This window comes from Anomaloglossus baeobatrachus, chromosome 6 (genome assembly GCF_048569485.1).
Source record: "Anomaloglossus baeobatrachus isolate aAnoBae1 chromosome 6, aAnoBae1.hap1, whole genome shotgun sequence".
NCBI classification, from domain to species: Eukaryota; Metazoa; Chordata; class Amphibia; order Anura; family Aromobatidae; genus Anomaloglossus; species Anomaloglossus baeobatrachus.
Window position 1 is genome coordinate 386,739,608 of NC_134358.1, and position 18,237 is coordinate 386,757,844.

The window sequence follows — 18,237 nt, forward strand, 5'->3', positions numbered from 1 at the left end:
TCAGTGTCATCATCAGCGTGATACAAAGCTGCACATGTGCATGGCTTTGTACCTCTCAGCAGTGAGCTTTTCAGATGCCAGGTTTGTGTGTCCCAGCTTCAAGAAGGCTCACAGCGCATGATGGGAAGTTTTCTGCACTTCCGGTCATGCACACTAGTCTGAAGCCAGGTGTATGCGTCCCGGCTTCAAAGAGGCATAGTGTGCATGACCAGATGTGCAGACAACTTCCCATCATGCGCAGTGAGCCTTTCTGAAACTGGGACACATACACCTGGTGTCAGCAAAACGAAATGCTGAGGTGTACAAAGCCATATGCATGTGCAGCTTAGTGTCGCACTGCCGATGACACTGACTATCAGGGATTATAGATATGTGCACAGGACTGCTCTTTGTTCTGTGTGCACTGGAGACCTGACAGGTTCACGTTATTGTCTGTCTAAGGAATTTTATGACACGCTGAATGAAGTTGGGTTCACAAATCATGAAAATCCACCACTACAATTTCCAACAAATGATGTGCCAGATGTGCTCAACAAGCTACAAGTGCAGAGATGCTGCAGGCCATGGTAGCATGTTTACATGACACAGGCTGCTCAACATGGTATGAGCAACATACTGCCTAGCATGGGACACTTTGAAGGAATGAATGGCAGTACCACTGGTTCTATGATTGCTCCATTCTCTATTGCAAGTGATATTGGACATCGGATACAAAGCCTAAAGCGGGCTTTACACGCTATGATATCGTTAATGAATTATCGTCGGGGTCACGTTGTTTGGGACGCACATCCGGTGTCATTAACGATATCGCAGTGTGTGACACTTATGAGCGACCTTAAACGATCGCAAAAGCGGTCAAAATCGTTTGACGCGGAGAGGTCGTCCTGAATCAAAAAATTGTTTTCTTTTTTTAAGCGATGTTGTTTCTCGTTCCTGCGGCACCACACATCGCTATGTGTGACACTGCAGGAGCGACGAACATCTCCTTACCTGCCTCCACCGGCAATGCGGAAGGTAGGAGGTGGGCGGGATGTTGCGTTCATCTCCGCTCCTCCGCTTCTATTGGACGCCTGCCGTATGACGTCGCTGTGACGCCGCATGAACCACTCCCTTAGAAAGGAGGTGGTTCGCCGGCCAGAGCGACGTTGCAGAGCAGGTATGTGCGTTTGACGCTGCCGTAGCGATAATGTTCGCTACGGCAGTGATCACACAATATCGCACGTACGACGGGGGCAGGTGCTATCGCGCTCGACATCGCTAGCGATGTTGCAGCGTGTAAACCCCGCTTAAGGCATCAACATAAACCATCAGAAGACTTTTGCTTGACATTGTCTATGAGATGAGTCAAACTTCAGGTGTTCCATTGACCTCACAGCGCCATTATTGAAGTCATCATACTGCAAAGCAAGACAAATATGGAGGCTGGACTTTTGATCTTTCCCCCTTTATGTTGGACTCAATGATAGCTGGAGATTGGTCTAGTGACCACTTGAGCAAACTATGAAAAGAACTTCTTAAAGAAACATCACAACGGTCCTTTTCCTGGTATTATGGTGTGGCATGATGTATGGTAACCAGTAGATCTTCTGGGCTTCATTCATTACAAGTGCACACTGTTCTCCTTATAATGATTTGGCTGTGGAACCAGTAGTATGGGAGTTTCTCCAAAGTGACACAGAAGCCATTTTTCAACATAACAACACCGACATGTATGTTGCTCATGCTAAATTATAACGTATATAGAAAGTATATGCCTCCTAATAGTAAGGTATATGATGTTGCATTTGTATGTATGTATTTACAAGGTAGATATCCAGAGGTTTATTATTAGCATCACTTGAATACATTTGATGAGTCAAGGGGGCTCAGAGCTTAAAGGGAACCAATCACCAGGATTTTTGTATATAACCTAAAGCCAGGGCTATACTGGCACTATCAGGCTGATTCTCTACATATCTTTAGTGGTCAGCTCGGATGTTTAGGTTTTCAAATCCAAGAAAGTGACGTTTATAAAATTGGCAGTTTCTTGAGTGACAGCAGCTGAGGAGCAGATAATATCTTGGGGTATTCCTAGTTATGCTTTCCCCCTGTAAGAATTAGCATAAGTAATAAGTAAGGGGATGAGGGTAAAGTCAACCTGCTGAATGACTTTTTTTCTACGGTTTTTATACAAGAAAATGCCATGGCAGATGACATGACCAGTGATACCATAATTTCACCCTTGAATATTACCTGCTTAACCCAGCAGGAAGTACGCCACCGCCTCGAAATCACTAAGGTTGACAAATCTCCGGGCCCGGATGGCATACACCCCAGAGTACTACAGGAATTGAGTTCTGTGATAGATAGACCATAGTTGAATCCATGCGACACTCAACTTTAACAAGATTCCCGGTGCCGGCATTGGCCAGACAGCCCCAAAGCATGATGGAACCTCCACCAAATTTTACTGTGGGTAGCAAGTGCTTTTCTTGCAATGCCGTGTTTTTTTGCCTCCATGCATAACGCCTTTTTGTATGACCAAACAACTCAATCTTTGTTTCATCAGTCCACATGATCTTCTTCCAAAATGTAACTGGCTTGTCCAAATGTGCTTTTGCATACCTCAGGCGACTCTGTTTGTGGTGTGCTTGCAGAAATGGCTTCTTTCGCATCACTCTCCCATACAGCTTCTCCTTGTGCAAAGTGCGCTGTATTGTTGACCGATGCACATTGACACCATCTGCAGCAAGATGATGCTGCAGGTCTTTGGAGGTGGTCTGTGGATTGTCCTTGACTGTTCTCACCATTCTTCTTCTCTGCCTTTCTGACATTTTTCTTGGCCTGACACTTCTGACCGTAACAAGAACTGTACCTGTGTTCTTCCATTTCCTTACTATGTTCCTCACAGTGGAAACTGACAGTTTAAATCTCTGAGACAACTTTTTGTATCCTTTCCCTGAACAACTATGTTGAATAATGTTTGTTTTCAGATAATTTGAGAGTTGTTTTGAGGAGCCCATGATGCCACTCTTCATAGGAGATTCAAATAGGAGAACAACTTGCAAGTGGCCACCTTAAATACCTTTTCTCATGATTGGATACAGCTGCCTATGAAGTTCAAAGCTCAAAGAGGTTACAAAACCAATTTAGTGCTTTAGTAAGTCAGTAAAAAGTAGTTAGGAGGGTTCAAATCAAGAAACTGATAAGGGTGCCCATACTGTTGCACCGGTCAAATTTTGTTTAAATGCGGATTGCACATTTTCTGTTAGTACAATAAACCTCATTTCAATCCAGAAATATTACTCAGTCCATCAGTTATTAGATATATGAAACTGAAATAGCTGTTGCAAAAACCCAAATTGTTATAAAGAAAAAAGGTTAACATTAATAGGGGTGCCCAAACTTTTTCATATGACTGTATACTCTAGCTACAAAAAGACGGTGAACATTATTTATCTATGCTGTGACTTTGCAGTAAGTAAACCAGCATTTTTCCCAATGTACAGTAAAGGGACTCTGTCACCAGGTTTTTGCTCCCTTGTCTGAGAGCAGCATAATGTAGAGACAGAGATCCTGATTCCACTTACTGAGCTGTTTGCTGTCATTTTGATAAAATCACTGTTTTCTCTGCTGCAGATTTACCAGTTTTATAGAGCTCATGAATATGCTGGACTACATGGCAACATGCCAAGTAGTCCTTTAATAATGATCTCCAGCTGATTAAACAGTGATTCTATCAAAACTACACTAAGCAGCCCAGTAAGTGACACATCGCTGGAATTAGTATCTCTGCCCATATGTTACTCTCCGATTAGGTGACAGATTCCCTTTAAATTAGCTGCATATGGCTTATGGTGTCTCAGCTTGATGCAATTAATGACTATTTATGTAGATTGTTCACCAGTTCAGAGTCCAGATTTTTTTTAATTCTGTTCTGGGACGTGCCCAAACAGCAACAATGGGATCAGTTCTGGCATCATTTTCCTTACACTAACTACCACTCTGGAAGGAAAAAAAAACTGTATGGACGTTTCTTTGGACATCATTTTACTTTTTAAAACCAATAAACAATATGCATACAAAACTAAACACAATATATATTATTCAAACAATATCAAATTATGCAAGTAAAAGATAATACCAGAGAAACACTGTAAGACAATGGCATTCAGGCATATAATGTCAGCATGTGAGTTACAGATGTTACCAAACTGTTAGCCTGTCATCCGCCCTGTATATACATGTATATCGATGACTATGACTAAGACAAGGAGCCTGCTAATACATTTCTCTACATGGGTTCTCCAGTATACGGGATTTCTGAAGCTTAGGGGCTGCTGTGTTGAGAGTTGCGCTGTCCAGGGTTCTGATCTGAACTACTGTAAAAGGGTTACATGGGTAGCCGGGTCATAAGAGCAGGCTACACAGATAGCCTCAATTAAGTAATTCAGGCGTTCAGAGACGGAGACTGGAAGAAGGGTGGTTCATCAATATTTCTTCTAGTCAATGAAGGAATGGACATGTGCATCTCTCCTGCTAATGGTAACTACAAATTGTTTGCAAAATGTCACACCTTTTAATGAAACAAAGACACAGATGATGCTGCACACAGATTGTCAGGACCACAGTTCCCAAATTCCTGAAACCGTATGTGTAGCTGCATCCATGAAGAATTTAGTTTGATCCAGTAGAAAGTGTCACTTTTTGCAAACAATAGAGCTTCAGATGCCACAGAAAAGCATAGAAGACATTGAGGGACAATCACTAATACAAATACATGGATATCAGGTACATACCTTCTGAAATTGCTCTTCTTAGTTCCTGCTCATGGAGCTTACAATCTAATTAGAGGAATGACTAAGACATCAAGTGTGAAGCTGTTAATGAAACACCATCGACATATCTTACATTGCAAGCTTTTCTAACATATCAATGACAAAACAGCAGTTTTACTTAATGATGCATTATACCTAGAGACTAAAATTGCTATACTTGAGAAGATTTGTAGAAATCGGTTACAGAAAATGTGTCCAATATGTTGTTATACCATTGTACTCACATCCCATTGAGTGAAAGCGTTACTGAATTTAGTAAAAACAAAACCATAAATGTGAACATCAGTTAATTAAGACGTGTTCTTTGCTACATTGGGTCATTAAGATCCTTCACCATTATGTCCTAAAAGGTCACATAGATGTCATAGAAAAGGGATCTTCCTTACTGATCAGATATACTATGTAATATTATATTTCTCCTATAGTTGGTACAGCAGAGAGAATGTTCTAGGCACATGGTTTATATTAACAGCTGGCTGTCAGGAATTACAAGAGCTTGACCATAAAGATCAGTGGTTCTGACAGAGGGGGTTATCTTGACGTGACCATTATGTATACCTTATAAAGGCCAGCACACAAGCTACTTATCCTCCATCACACATGACTAAACACTATTGAAAACAGTGAAGATAGACAGCCATGATGTAATGATAATACAAAGGGTATTAATACACAAACCAAAGTTTTGCACACAAACCCCAGTATTTTATATTTGCCGGTCCTATACATGTAGAATTAATTTTCTATCCTGTTTTTATCCTAAATATAATCGTCAAATTTCAAATAGTTTAGACACCTGGATATTATTTGTGGACAAAGAACAGATCGATTTATTTATAGCAAATAAAACAAAAATTTGCAGAAGTTTGACCTGGAAAAAGAATAGCGTTTTATTACAGATTAGCATGGTAGTACATAATATAATGTAGAACAATAGTATAAAAGTGTAGGAAAATAGCGTATAAATCAATAACATAAAAGAGCTTATCACCTTCTGGCCTGCACCTCCTTCTGAATTTAACCCATATTTCACCTACCATACACCAGCGCAGACATGTGCCGGCACTACAGTACATTTATGTTGTAATTTATAACACTTTTGCAATTACTTTGCAACCTTACAAACAGTTTTGAGCCATAATTCTGGCAATAACTGATGAACTGTGGCCGTTGTATTGACATTTGTCATTCTAGTTGTCAGGTTGTGAAGATACTCTGAGGTCCAGTTTGTCATGGTTTGATCATGTTAGTCACCTAATATATTAATTCTATTAAAAAAACACAATAAAACTAATATTTTTATTTTTAACAAAAAGAATAATAATAAAAAAAATCATTGTACATGCCTTTTCAAACAGAATGAACATTTCAGCTTTGGTAATAACCAATTAGCTATTAAAATGATTGCTTAAAGAAGCATTCATGGCTAAAATGTTATACCCTAAACCTTTCTATATATGTCTATAATGTAATGTGGCCATCCTCTCCCGTTTCCAGCTCAGCTCTGGTCCTCTTCTGGGTCATGTGAGCTCTCATCTCCTGTTGTGGGGACGTACAGGGACTGCTATGTGGGGTAGTGCTGCTTTCATCAATATTAGCCTGTGCCACCTCAGAATGAGACTCCATAGACTTACGGTTTATAGTGAAAGCAACTTCTAGTCCATATATAAATCCCTGTGTGATCCAGTCACTCTAATTTGAAGTCATGTGACCCAGAAAAGGATCAGTATGATACTGTAAACTGGGGAAGACAATTATGTCAACGTATTTTATTAAAACTAGACTAATTTACAAATATATTTACAAATATTTTAAGGATACAAATGCGTCTTTAAAAGAGTTTTCCCATGAGCAAAGTTCATTTCAATCAATAGATCTTGGATAATTAACAATTTCCTCTATTGAATGTGTTTAAAAAAATGTTCCTGTGTTAAGATAATCCCTGCTATGTACTATGTAATGGCCGTGTCTGACCGTACAGGGACGTGGGCTGATCATACCACAACTCCTGGGAGGACGCATAAGAGAATATACAGAAATTACTGCACAGGATCACAGATGATTCTTTCTTTGAGGTAAAACATTTAAAGAAAAAAACAGGCAGGGAAATGTTTTATGTCACAAAAAGAATCAGCTGTGATCTCGTAATGTGCTATCTGTATACTCTCTTTTGTGTCCTTCCCTGCACAGGAGCTGTGGTATGATCAGACCATGTCGCTGTACAGTCAGACATGGCCATTACACAGCACATAGCAGGGGCACATATATAAGATTATCTTATTTAAATAATTTTTTCCTGTGCTGAAAAAAATCTTATAAATGTGCCCCTATTATGTACTGTGTAATGGCCGTGTCTGACAAAGCAGGAACATTTTCTCAACAGAAGTAAAAGAGTACAGTACACAGACAGGACAGCATGAGATTGCAGATGTTTCTTTCTGTGAGGAAAAACCTTTCCCTGTCTGTTTAAAAAAAAAGTTCGATTCAGAGAAAGTATCAGTTGTGATCCCATGCTGTATACGTTTTGTGTCCTCCCTGGCCCAGGAGCTGTGGTATGATCAGACCATGTTCCTGTGCTGTCAGACACGGCCATTACACAGTACATAGCAAGGGCACATATATAAGATTATGTTAGCCCAGGAGCTGTGGTATGATCAGACCATGTCCCTGTATGGACAGACACAGCCATTACACAGTACATTGCAGGGGCACATATATAAGATTATCTCAGCCCAGGAGCTGTGGTATGATCAGACCATATCCCTGTACGGTCAGACACATCCATTACACAGTACACAGCATTGGCAGGAACACTTTATATAACATCCAATTGTGGAAATTAAAATATTCTAAGATTCTTAGATTGTTTGTGGGATAACCCTTTTAAGGATTAAAATTATTTACCATTCGAATAATGGAAACCTAGACTTTTTTGTAATAAAAAAAACCATTATAGATAATTATTAGCTGAAACTGAGTAAAATGTGCCTTTTGTCTTATATACCCTAAAAATAAACACAGCAGATTTAAGTTGTGGCTTTGTTGTACTGATAGGTGTCACAAATACATAAAGATACGCAATTATCAGTCAATTCTGAGAAGGCCGGGAGGCAACGGAGCAAGAATAAAGGAAACTCTCGGTCCAAGTCCACTATTGGGTGCATTTAGTTAAATAGCACACATTATTTTGTGAGGTTTTAGCTAATGGTACAGCAGACCATTCCCCATGTAATACTACTTTCAGACAAGGCAGCCTAGAGTTTTCACAAATCATCCTTATATTATTGAGAATTTAATTACCAAGTTGCTGAAGGATTTTTAAAGGATCAAACATTAGAAACATAATCAGCAGAATCTGGATATTTCCTCTACATCTCACTTACTAATACATAGATATTTTTACGATTTGCGCGAAAATCCTCTTTAAATAACGCTCGGCTAAATGTAATCTGGATTTGTCTTTTTTTTCCGCCTCTCTAGTAGAAATGTACAGTGAATGGAATTGTCATAATGCTTTATAAGCGTTGTAAACAGATCTCACCCAGAAATATTCATTGTAAATTAGACATCAAGTAAAAATTATAATACTGTTTTTGCAAGAAAAACAATTTGAATGGTAAAATAATATTTCTGCTACATTTCTATTTATTCAGCTAGTCAAAGCACAGGAAATAGATGATCACAGAACAATACCATAACAGGTATATATGGTTGTGTGCTGAATTTCCATAAATGTGTCAGGAATTAAAATTGGCATATTAAATCCCATATTAAAACCATAACTCTTCTAATATGAAATTTTCAGGCTTCATAAAGTTATTGGCCCCAATTCATCGGTTGCAATTTCTTATAGTCACTTTTCTTTTGTGTTGTATTCTCTGCTCTTTTTTGTCTTTAACCGCTTTTTGCAACTTTTTAACACCAAAAGTCACAACACCTTAAAAAAGTTCCATGTTTTCCTAAAACTGCACCAAGTTGAAAACTACCCCCAAAATCTGTACCTCAAGGGAAAAGTAGTGTAAGATACAACCAAAAATGTGACTGTTGGTAAAAGTCACATTTCATGAATTTGTGTAAAATATTTAGATAACCAAAGTTGTAAAGGGAAAGAAAAGACTTAAAGGGAATCTGTCACCATATTTGACCTTTTTAAACTATTAATATGGCCATACAGGTTCTAGAATGCTGACAATAGTCTTACCTTTATGTCTCTTATCAAATGCATTGTTGTGGAAATATCATCTTTTATCACTTTATGTAAATCAGCTCTTCCAGTCTATGGGGCGGATACTACCTGGAAGATAACTCCGCCTCCAGGGATTATTTTAAATAAAAGGAGCGTTACTAGATGAGACAAGTAACTGACACAGAACATGAGAAATTAAATTTGACTTCTTGCAAACACATTTTTACAGCTCGCTGAGCTCTGCTTCATTGCAACAATATTGCAACCCTGTCTGCCTGTAAGGTGGAGGCCGAAGCTGAGAGGAACCTGCAGAAGTGTCAGTTATAACCACACACAGCTCTGCAGTGACAGCAGAGAACGGCCATCACACACTGCACTGGTAACGCCCCTGCTATTTAAAATAAGCTCTGGAGGCGGAGTTAACTTCCAGGCAACATCCACCCCATAGCCTGGAAGAGCTCATTTACATAAATAATACCAGTCTGTACTCTAATACGGTGCTAGTGCCGTTCCAGTCAGAGTAGCAGAAGTTAAAGTGAAGCAGCTCATTAGCGGCTGCTGATTGGCTGCAGGGCTCATGTGACATAACAACATCACACAAGCCCTGGGGGACTTGGCATTGCTATTGCTGGAGCGGTGTGGACACTAAAGGTGAGTATAGGCTGTTATTATATAATTTATTTATTCCATAGCCCTATGTTTGCATTTAAATTGCCCCATTTTTCCTTCATTTTACAGCCCCCTAGACCATATCATAAAAAATTTTACAGTCATATTACAGCACCAAAGTTCGGTTCACCATTTACTTATAGAGGGTTCACGGTCCAGGGTCAAGTTCTGGTCCCAAACCAAACTTTCAACTAAAGTCCTGCTGAACATGGGGAATCTGAGCTTCCACAGGTCCAAACTTGGTACTTTACTCATAATTTGTGCTCTAGATATTGTGGAAAAGTGTTTATTAAATATCTAAAAAATAACTAAAGTTTTAACCTTGAATAATATTATACCGATGTAACAAAGGTTATCTTGAGTCACAACACACCATCTTTATAACTTGCTACAGAAAGTAATCTGACTTAAGAGGGTTAATTTGCTTGGTCATCTGAGTCAAGATAAACTTTGCATGATCTGTAAGTATATAGTATATGTATCAATACATATATATATATATATATATATATATATATACAGTGCCTACAAGTAGTATTCAACCCCCTGCAGATTTAGCAGGTTTGATAAGATGCAAATAAGTTAGACCCTGCAAACTTCAAACAAGAGCAGGATCTATTAACAGATGAATAAATCTTACAAACCAACAAGTTATGTTGCTCAGTTAAATTTTAATAAATTTTAAACATAAAAGTGTGGGTCAATTATTATTCAACCCCTAGGTTTAATATTTTGTGGAATAAGCCTTGTTTGCAATTACAGCTAATAATCGTCTTTTATAAGACCTGATCAGGCCGGCACAGGTCTCTGGAGTTATCTTGGCCCACTCCTCCATGCAGATCTTCTTCAAGTTATCTAGGTTCTTTGGGTGTCTCATGTGGACTTTAATCTTGAGCTCCTTCCACAAGTTTTCAATTGGGTTAAGGTTAGGAGACTGACTAGGCCACTGCAACACCTTGATTTTTTCCCTCTTGAACCAGGCCTTTGGTTTTCTTGGCTATGTGCTTTGGGTCGTTGTCTTGTTGGAAGATGAAATGACGACCCATCTTAAGATCCTTGATGGAGGAGCGGAGGTTCTTGGCCAAAATCTCCAGGTAGGCCATGCTATCCATCTTCCCATGGATGCGGACCAGATGGCCAGGCCCCTTGGCTGAGAAACAGCCCCACAGCATGATGCTGCCACCACCATGCTTGACTGTATGGATGGTATTCTTGGGGTCGTATGCAGTGCCATCCAGTCTCCAAACGTCACGTGTGTGGTTGGCACCAAAGATTTCGATCTTGGTCTCATCAGACCAGAGAACCTTGAACCAGTCTGTCTCAGAGTCCTCCAAGTGATCATGAGCAAACTGTAGACGAGCCTTGACATGACGCTTTGAAAGTAAAGGTACATTATGGGCTCGTCTGGAACGGAGACCATTGCGGTGGAGTACGTTACTTATGGTATTGACTGAAACCAATGTCCCCACTGCCATGGGATCTTCCCGGAGCTCTTTCCTTGTTGTCCTTGGGTTAGCCTTGACTCTTCGGACAAGCCTGGCCTCGGCACGGGTGGAAACTTTCAAAGGCTGTCCAGGCCGTGGAAGGCTAACAGAAGTTCCATAAGCCTTCCACTTCTGGATGATGCTCCCAACAGTGGAGACAGGTAGGCCCAACTCCTTGGAAAGGGTTTTGTACCCCTTGCCAGCCTTGTGACCCTCCACGATCTCGTCTCTGATGGCCTTGGAATGCTCCTTTGTCTTTCCCATGTTGACCAAGTATGAGTGCTGTTCACAAGTTTGAGGAGGGTCTTAATTAGTCAGAAAAGGCTGGAAAAAGAGATAATTAATCCAAACATGTGAAGCTCATTGTTCTTTGTGCCTGAAATACTTCTTAATACTTTAGGGGAACCAAACAGAATTCTGGTGGTTTGAGGGGTTGAATAATAAATGACCCTCTGAATAAACTTTTCACAATTTAAAAAAAAAAAAAAAAAAAAAGAAATAACATTCTTTTTTGCTGCAGTGCATTTCACACTTCCAGGCTGATCTACAGTCCAAATGTCACAATGCCAAGTTAATTCCGAATGTGTAAACCTGCTAAATCTGCAGGGGGTTGAATACTACTTGTAGGCACTGTATATATATATATATCAGAATGAAATTGCACATTAGGTCTTTTTTCCCAAAACATCTAGGCTGGTAGATCTGCTGCCCATTCCATTCTACCTGTTTTTTTATTTAATGATTATAGCACAGTTTGGAGATGACAGTTGTGAACCTTAGAATCCACTAAGAAGAGCTGTGAAGACGTTTAAAGAACAAACCGTTTTTCCTTAAAGCAAATTTCCATTATCATTAGCAGTTTATAAGTACATTTTGGTAACACAATTAAGACTCAGAATCATTTTCCAAGTAATTCATGTGAAATTGCTTGATATAAAAGCAATATACATAGTCTTTTGTTATAATATCACTGGATATTTCATTATGATTCAGTGGTTTGGTAATATAGATTAAAAAATTAAAGAGTATATGTGAAATCACCCACCTTGAAGCGACTGATCAAATCATAACGAGTGAGTAATTCATAAAAGATGAATTTAAGTGCATGATCTCCGCTAGCATCATTTAGTGCAAATACATCAAAGGACCACTTGTCAACATTCTGCAAGAGAGCAACATACAGGTATTAATATTCACTACCCACACAAGGGCTATAGCATTAACATGCACATTACAGCTTACTTTTTATCCTGCGAGAAGCAAGTACATAGAAATATGCCTTCTGCAATAGATTGTAGTTTACATTTATTTCTGCACATTTTATTAGGGCAATATGATCAACTCTCAGAGGGAGTTGAGTCCTGTTAAGTACAAGGAGTTGTCTGATCTAAATCCATGGTGATATGGATATTCCTGGCTAGGATCCGACCAGAGGAGCACACAGGCTGCACCCCTCTAGTTGGATGTGGCCAAGAGTATGTTAATCGCTTCCGCGCAGCAACGTGACCGCCATTTCCAGCTCTGACACCAGAGAATCCTCACTGCGCACAGTGCGTGCGATCTGACAATGCATAAGTCTGCAAATACATGGATTTAGACTAGACAACCAGTTTAAGTACTACTTTAATAACACTCAGTTATGCAATTTATAAAGTGAATTTGTAAAAGTAGAAACGATGTGTTCATCAGGTGATCAGTAGAGCTGCTCAGTGGTTGTACTCCAGCAATCAGAAACCGGATTGGGGATAACTTGGAAACTTAGTACAATTCTCTTTTAAAAGGTATCTTAAGTAAACTGCAGTAGGAAAGGGCTTAGTATCTAGCTGATGGAGGCCCAGTATTAGATTTCTCCATATTTCTTGTGGGAGAGAAGTTGTAGTTAATTTTTCCCTCTTGATTCCTACCATTCAAGTATCTATGGAAATGTCCCTCTTCTTTATAGAATCCATAGCAGTGGTGTGTTTGTTTCTATCATATCCATTCCATTCCATTCATACATACATTACTTACAAACTTTATTATCCCTCTACACAGGAGCAGGATTTGGGAAATAGAGGAAAATCACAGGTAATCCCACCGCTTCACTCCAAAGACTGAACAGCTGTAAACAGTCACTAGCTATCACAAATGATGAGGATTAACGCAGTCTAAGTGGTGGTTCTACTGTTCTATGTAGTAGAGTAATAATAATCATTTATCAATCTTTTATTTTTTTATATAGTGTCCACATACTTCAAAGCCCCTCACAAATCATATTTTGCTTGATTAAAGAAAATCAGAAGTTAGTGAGTAACAACTGAAACAAAAATATTAAAGGGGTAATCCAGGACAATAACATTGGCGGCCTATCCTTAGAATAAGTCAACAATGTCTGATTGGTGGAAGTGCGACTCCCGGCACTCACATCGATCAGTGGTTTATAGTGCTAGCGGCGGCCAGAGCTACTCAGTTACCGAACTGCACAGTGAAGTTCCATTAACGAAATAGTGGCCACCGCTTTTGATTTGACTAGGGGGTGGATATGCAGTTCCCAGCTGCTGCCACTATACAGTTGACTGAGCAGTGCAGCTCTGGAAGTGAACAGATCTGGGAACAGCTCATCGGTAAGGGTACTGCATCTCATTTATGGTGCAGTACTTATCCCGGGTAAGGAAGAGGTTAATCGCTGGTTTCTCACATTTACAAACTACACACAGTTAGGTGTTTTCCCATCGAGGGGTTGGCCTGGGGTAGATAGGGGAGTGGCCATCACGAGACATGGGACCTTTCCCGGTCACTAGGACAACCACCTGGGAGGTGGGCACCACTTGGGGAAAAGGGAAGGAGCATCTTCACACAAAGTCAGATTCACCCAGGCACAGCTTGGGGTGAGGAGCACAGTCGGGACTTCAGTCCATTCTTCTTTACCTAACACTTCTGGGAGCGCCAAAGGACCCTCGGCTTGGAGCAGGTAGCTCAGCCCAGGTTCCCTACAGCTATACGGGATTCCAGGGTCTGTGGAGAGTGCAGGAAACACCCGCAGCCCATTCCACATTCCACACACTGGGATTGGGGGGACCCCGACCAGAAAGGACTCACAGTGGGAACACCAGTGGTGACTTCGAATTGCTCGGGATCGACTGGGGCCTAGCACGGCAGAGACCAGCACTCTGGGAGTGGCAACCGGACTGTGAGTAAAGAAACCTTGAACTGCAGAGACTGTGTCCACCCGTCCTTGCTGGCGCCGGCGCCCCGCGCTTCAGCGCCAACAGCCACTACTCCTCTCATCATCCTCCCGGGGCCCGCTGCACCTGAGGGGAGCAGAACCATCTAGGCTGCTACAACCATCCGCCCTGTAGGACAGCGACAGCAGCAGCAGCTAATTCTCTGGCCGTATACCGCAGGTGGTGTCACGAGACAATTCACTACTACCCCCATCCTCTCCATCCCATCCTCCATTCAGCTCCCTTTATTGTACACCTCGGGGGCACGAAGCTGGGCAGGGCCACCCGTGACATCCTCAGACTCGACATCACCAGCCCAGCAACGAGTAACAAGTTTAACACCTTGCCCCGTGGGTGCTACATACCCCCCACTGATTAGGCATTGATGACTTATCCTGAGGATAGGTCTTCAATGTTAAAGAGTTCTACTCTCAAAATCCTATAATGCAATAAGGTTGACATTAATAATGAAATTGCTTGTGTTGCATCATCCAGCCCTCTTTTACAGAAAATAGGTATTATATGTAAAACTGCATGTTTGAGTAACCAGCCTCTATCGGCTAGAATGATACACCTATCTGTCTACGCACAAATATTAAATGCATTTGAGTGTAAGGAGTAAGATGTTAGGTAAAATGCATGAAAAAATGTAAAATAAGATGTAGTTTTTAATGTTCATAAAGTTAGAACTTTGTACCAATATGTAGTAGGTATAATAATAATAATAATATTAGCAAAAAAGTCCAATTAGAAATGTAGTATAGTTCTTCTTATACAGCCATGTCTCTTACCTCATGTGCAGGGCATTGCAGCTTAGGTATCCATGGATATGACCACTAGCAGGTAACTATCTAACTAACTAAATACCTAACTAAGTATCCTTGGATGTTATCCATGGATACCTACAATGCCCTGCACATGAGGTAAGAGACCTGGCTATATGTGGAGAATTACAATATACAACATTTCTTATTGGTGGTATTTGCTATTATTATTATTATTATTATTCCTACTACATATTGGGATAGGATCCTGGAGATGAGAATAACACTTTAACTGTGAAGTTTAGAAAAAATAACTATATATATGATTGAGAATGGCCTGAAGGTATTATACATTTTAATGACAGCAGGAACGGTGACATTTATCAAATAAATCGGTAGCAAGAGCTTCCACTAGATAGGATAGTATGGCTACAAAATCGAACAAAATACATGCAAGGACTTCATGAAAGTAAAGAACAAATTAGATCCTGTATGTAAATGCATCCAAAAGGTAGTGGAAGGCTCCAGTAATTGCTTTTTGAATGATAGCCATAGCGGAGGCTTTCTCCATTCTCTGTGTAAATGTAATTGTGGTCCATTATGTCTTTAGCTCAGATTTGGAGCCATTTATTTGAAGCGGTGATGCCTCCATTCTTTATATAGACTCACTAGCACCCATTCTAATAGTGAATGAGATGAGGCTGTGTATGGCTTACACATATAATGAGGCGTATGCTGACCGCACAGAAATAGCCAGGTCAGATTAGCCCATGCTTAAAGAATCTATGCAGCCAGCTGTTTCACTATTTGGTTCTCATCTGTTACAGACTGGTAATCGGTCATGCATTATAAGAGCGAGCCGCATCGTGACCACTGAAGAACAAATCTGAAAGTATTATTGCTGGCTCTGTAGTTAAGAAACGGTGCAGAAATAATGCATCTGAACAGATCTACATGCAATATTAGGAAACCAATGGCCCAGTACAGTTCAAGGCTTCAGAATGAAATCACACTCTGTCTTTTTGTTATTTTCTGTAGTATTACAAATTCAGTTTCTTCATTTGCAAGAAATCATATGAGTGATTCCTAAGTAATGGTATCTATAAATTAAATTAATGGTGTCTATAAATGAATGGAATGGCATCTATTAATTCTAAATGCAAAATTTACTTTCATGTGAAACAACACCTTGGCCCACTGAGCAACAGTCCAGTTCTTTTTCTCCTCGGCCCTGGTAAGATGCTTCTGGCATTGTCTATTGGCCATCAGTGGCTTGACACAAGGAATTGCAACAGTTGTAGCCCATGTCCTGGATATGTCTGTGTGTGGTGGCTCTTGAAGCACTGACTCCAGCAGCAGTCCTCTTCTTGTGCATCTCCCCAATAAATGGCCTTTTCTTAACAATCCTATGAAGCTGTGGTTATTCCGGTTGTTTGCGCACCTTTTTCTACCACACTTTTTCCTTAGAAAAAAAAAGGGATTTCCAGCATCGGAGAGACGGAGAAATGTATTAAAACTTCAGACGTTTATTTAGTCCATTAAAAGCAGTATATCACACACGAGGGCATTGGGGCACACAGTGAGAGAAGTGGGATGGTCCTTGTCCTACGCGTTTCAACCTTGCGGTCTTCCTTACACTCAACTTTACAATAATATGCTTGGATACAGCATTCTGTGAACAGCGAGCTTCTTTAGCAATGACGACCGTTTGTGGCTTCCCCTCCCTGAGGAGTGTGCCAGTGACTGCCTTCTGGAAATCTGTCAAGGTGGCAGTATTTTAGATGATTGTCTAGGTTACTGAAGCAGACTATTGGACCATTTTAAACACTTAGAAATCCTTTGCAGGTGATCTGTGGTAATTATTGTAATTTTCTGAGATAATGACTTTTGGGTTTTCATTGGCTGTAAGCCATAATTATCAACATTAACAGAAATAAACACATGAAACAGATCACTCTGTGTGTAGTGACTCAATATTATATGAGTTTCTCTTTTTGGAATTTAATTACTGAAAAAAATTACGTTTTTGAGGATATTCTAATTTATTGATATGCATTTGTATGTATATATGTAGCTGAATCATTTGCTGCTGGCTTCCCTGTCTGCAATACAGGTCAACATTATAAAGTCCTCCTTTACTTCTCAGTACAAGCAGAGGCTCAATGATAGAGCTGCTGCCTATGGCCAAGGAGTTCATGAATTTTAGTCCTGGAGAAACCAGAACAGAGGAGAATTTGATGTATGCATTGCACTGAGTAGAGGATCCGGCACAAAGTCAGTGAATACCGGGGAATGAGTCCTCAAATCAGGAGGACAGTCCTGCTGAATCTGGGACAGTTGTGAGCTGTGGTGTCAGCACGTCCAGAACGAGCCAAGATTAGAGCTGAGCAGACTGTGGAAGTGTGGTTCAGTGGGTGCAGCCAGACCTTTGGAAATGTTTAGTTTTGGACGTGACCTGAACCCCATTGGAAGTCACTAAAAGGGCAGTTTGGGTCTCCTCCCAAATGCAGCCAGTCGTAAATAGATCACTTTCGGGGGGAGGAGTTTGCCATTTTTTTTCTTTTGTGCAAACAACATCCAATCATACTATTGTTACCCTCCCCGTGCGAGTCTATCAAACACTGCAAGCAGCTTGCGCTGGGCTGAGCACCGAGCATATAATAGTCTGTGTTCACAAATAGTGAACACTGAACCTCAGGTTTGCTAATCTCTACCCAGGATATAAAACTGCAACTCCCTCCCCCTCAAAAAGAAAGAACATGCCCAGAACTTTGATTTTCCATTATACTAACACACAAAACATGGGATAAAAAGCAATAAAAAAATCGTATAGATAAATAGTATTACTGACAACGTCATCTTGTCCTTCAAGGAATGCCACCCGTTAACGTCAAATGTTTTCTATGTAAAGTATGGAACATTATGTGGCCAAGACTAAGACTCCTGGTTTATGGTCTTAAAAATTTAATAAAATCAATTTGTATAATATTTGACGATATTTATTATCGAAAAATATAAATTACTGGTGACTTCTTCTATATTCAGTGAACTGTATATGCTGAAAGGACTGTGTAAGTAAGCTGAAGGGGTTAAAAAGAAGTTTACTTAGGAAAT

General features: G+C 40.2%; 1 protein-coding gene across 3 annotated transcripts in view; it reads right to left on the reverse strand.

Moving 5' to 3' along the window:
• Positions 1-18,237, reverse strand: part of PDE1C (phosphodiesterase 1C) — a 1,233,587-nt gene that overhangs the window by 345,001 nt on the left and 870,349 nt on the right. For all 3 annotated transcript variants that reach the window (XM_075315087.1, XM_075315088.1, XM_075315090.1), the window contains one exon: positions 12,202-12,318. In XM_075315087.1, coding sequence (XP_075171202.1) covers positions 12,202-12,318 — 117 coding nt within the window. The remainder of the gene's footprint in view (positions 1-12,201; positions 12,319-18,237) is intronic.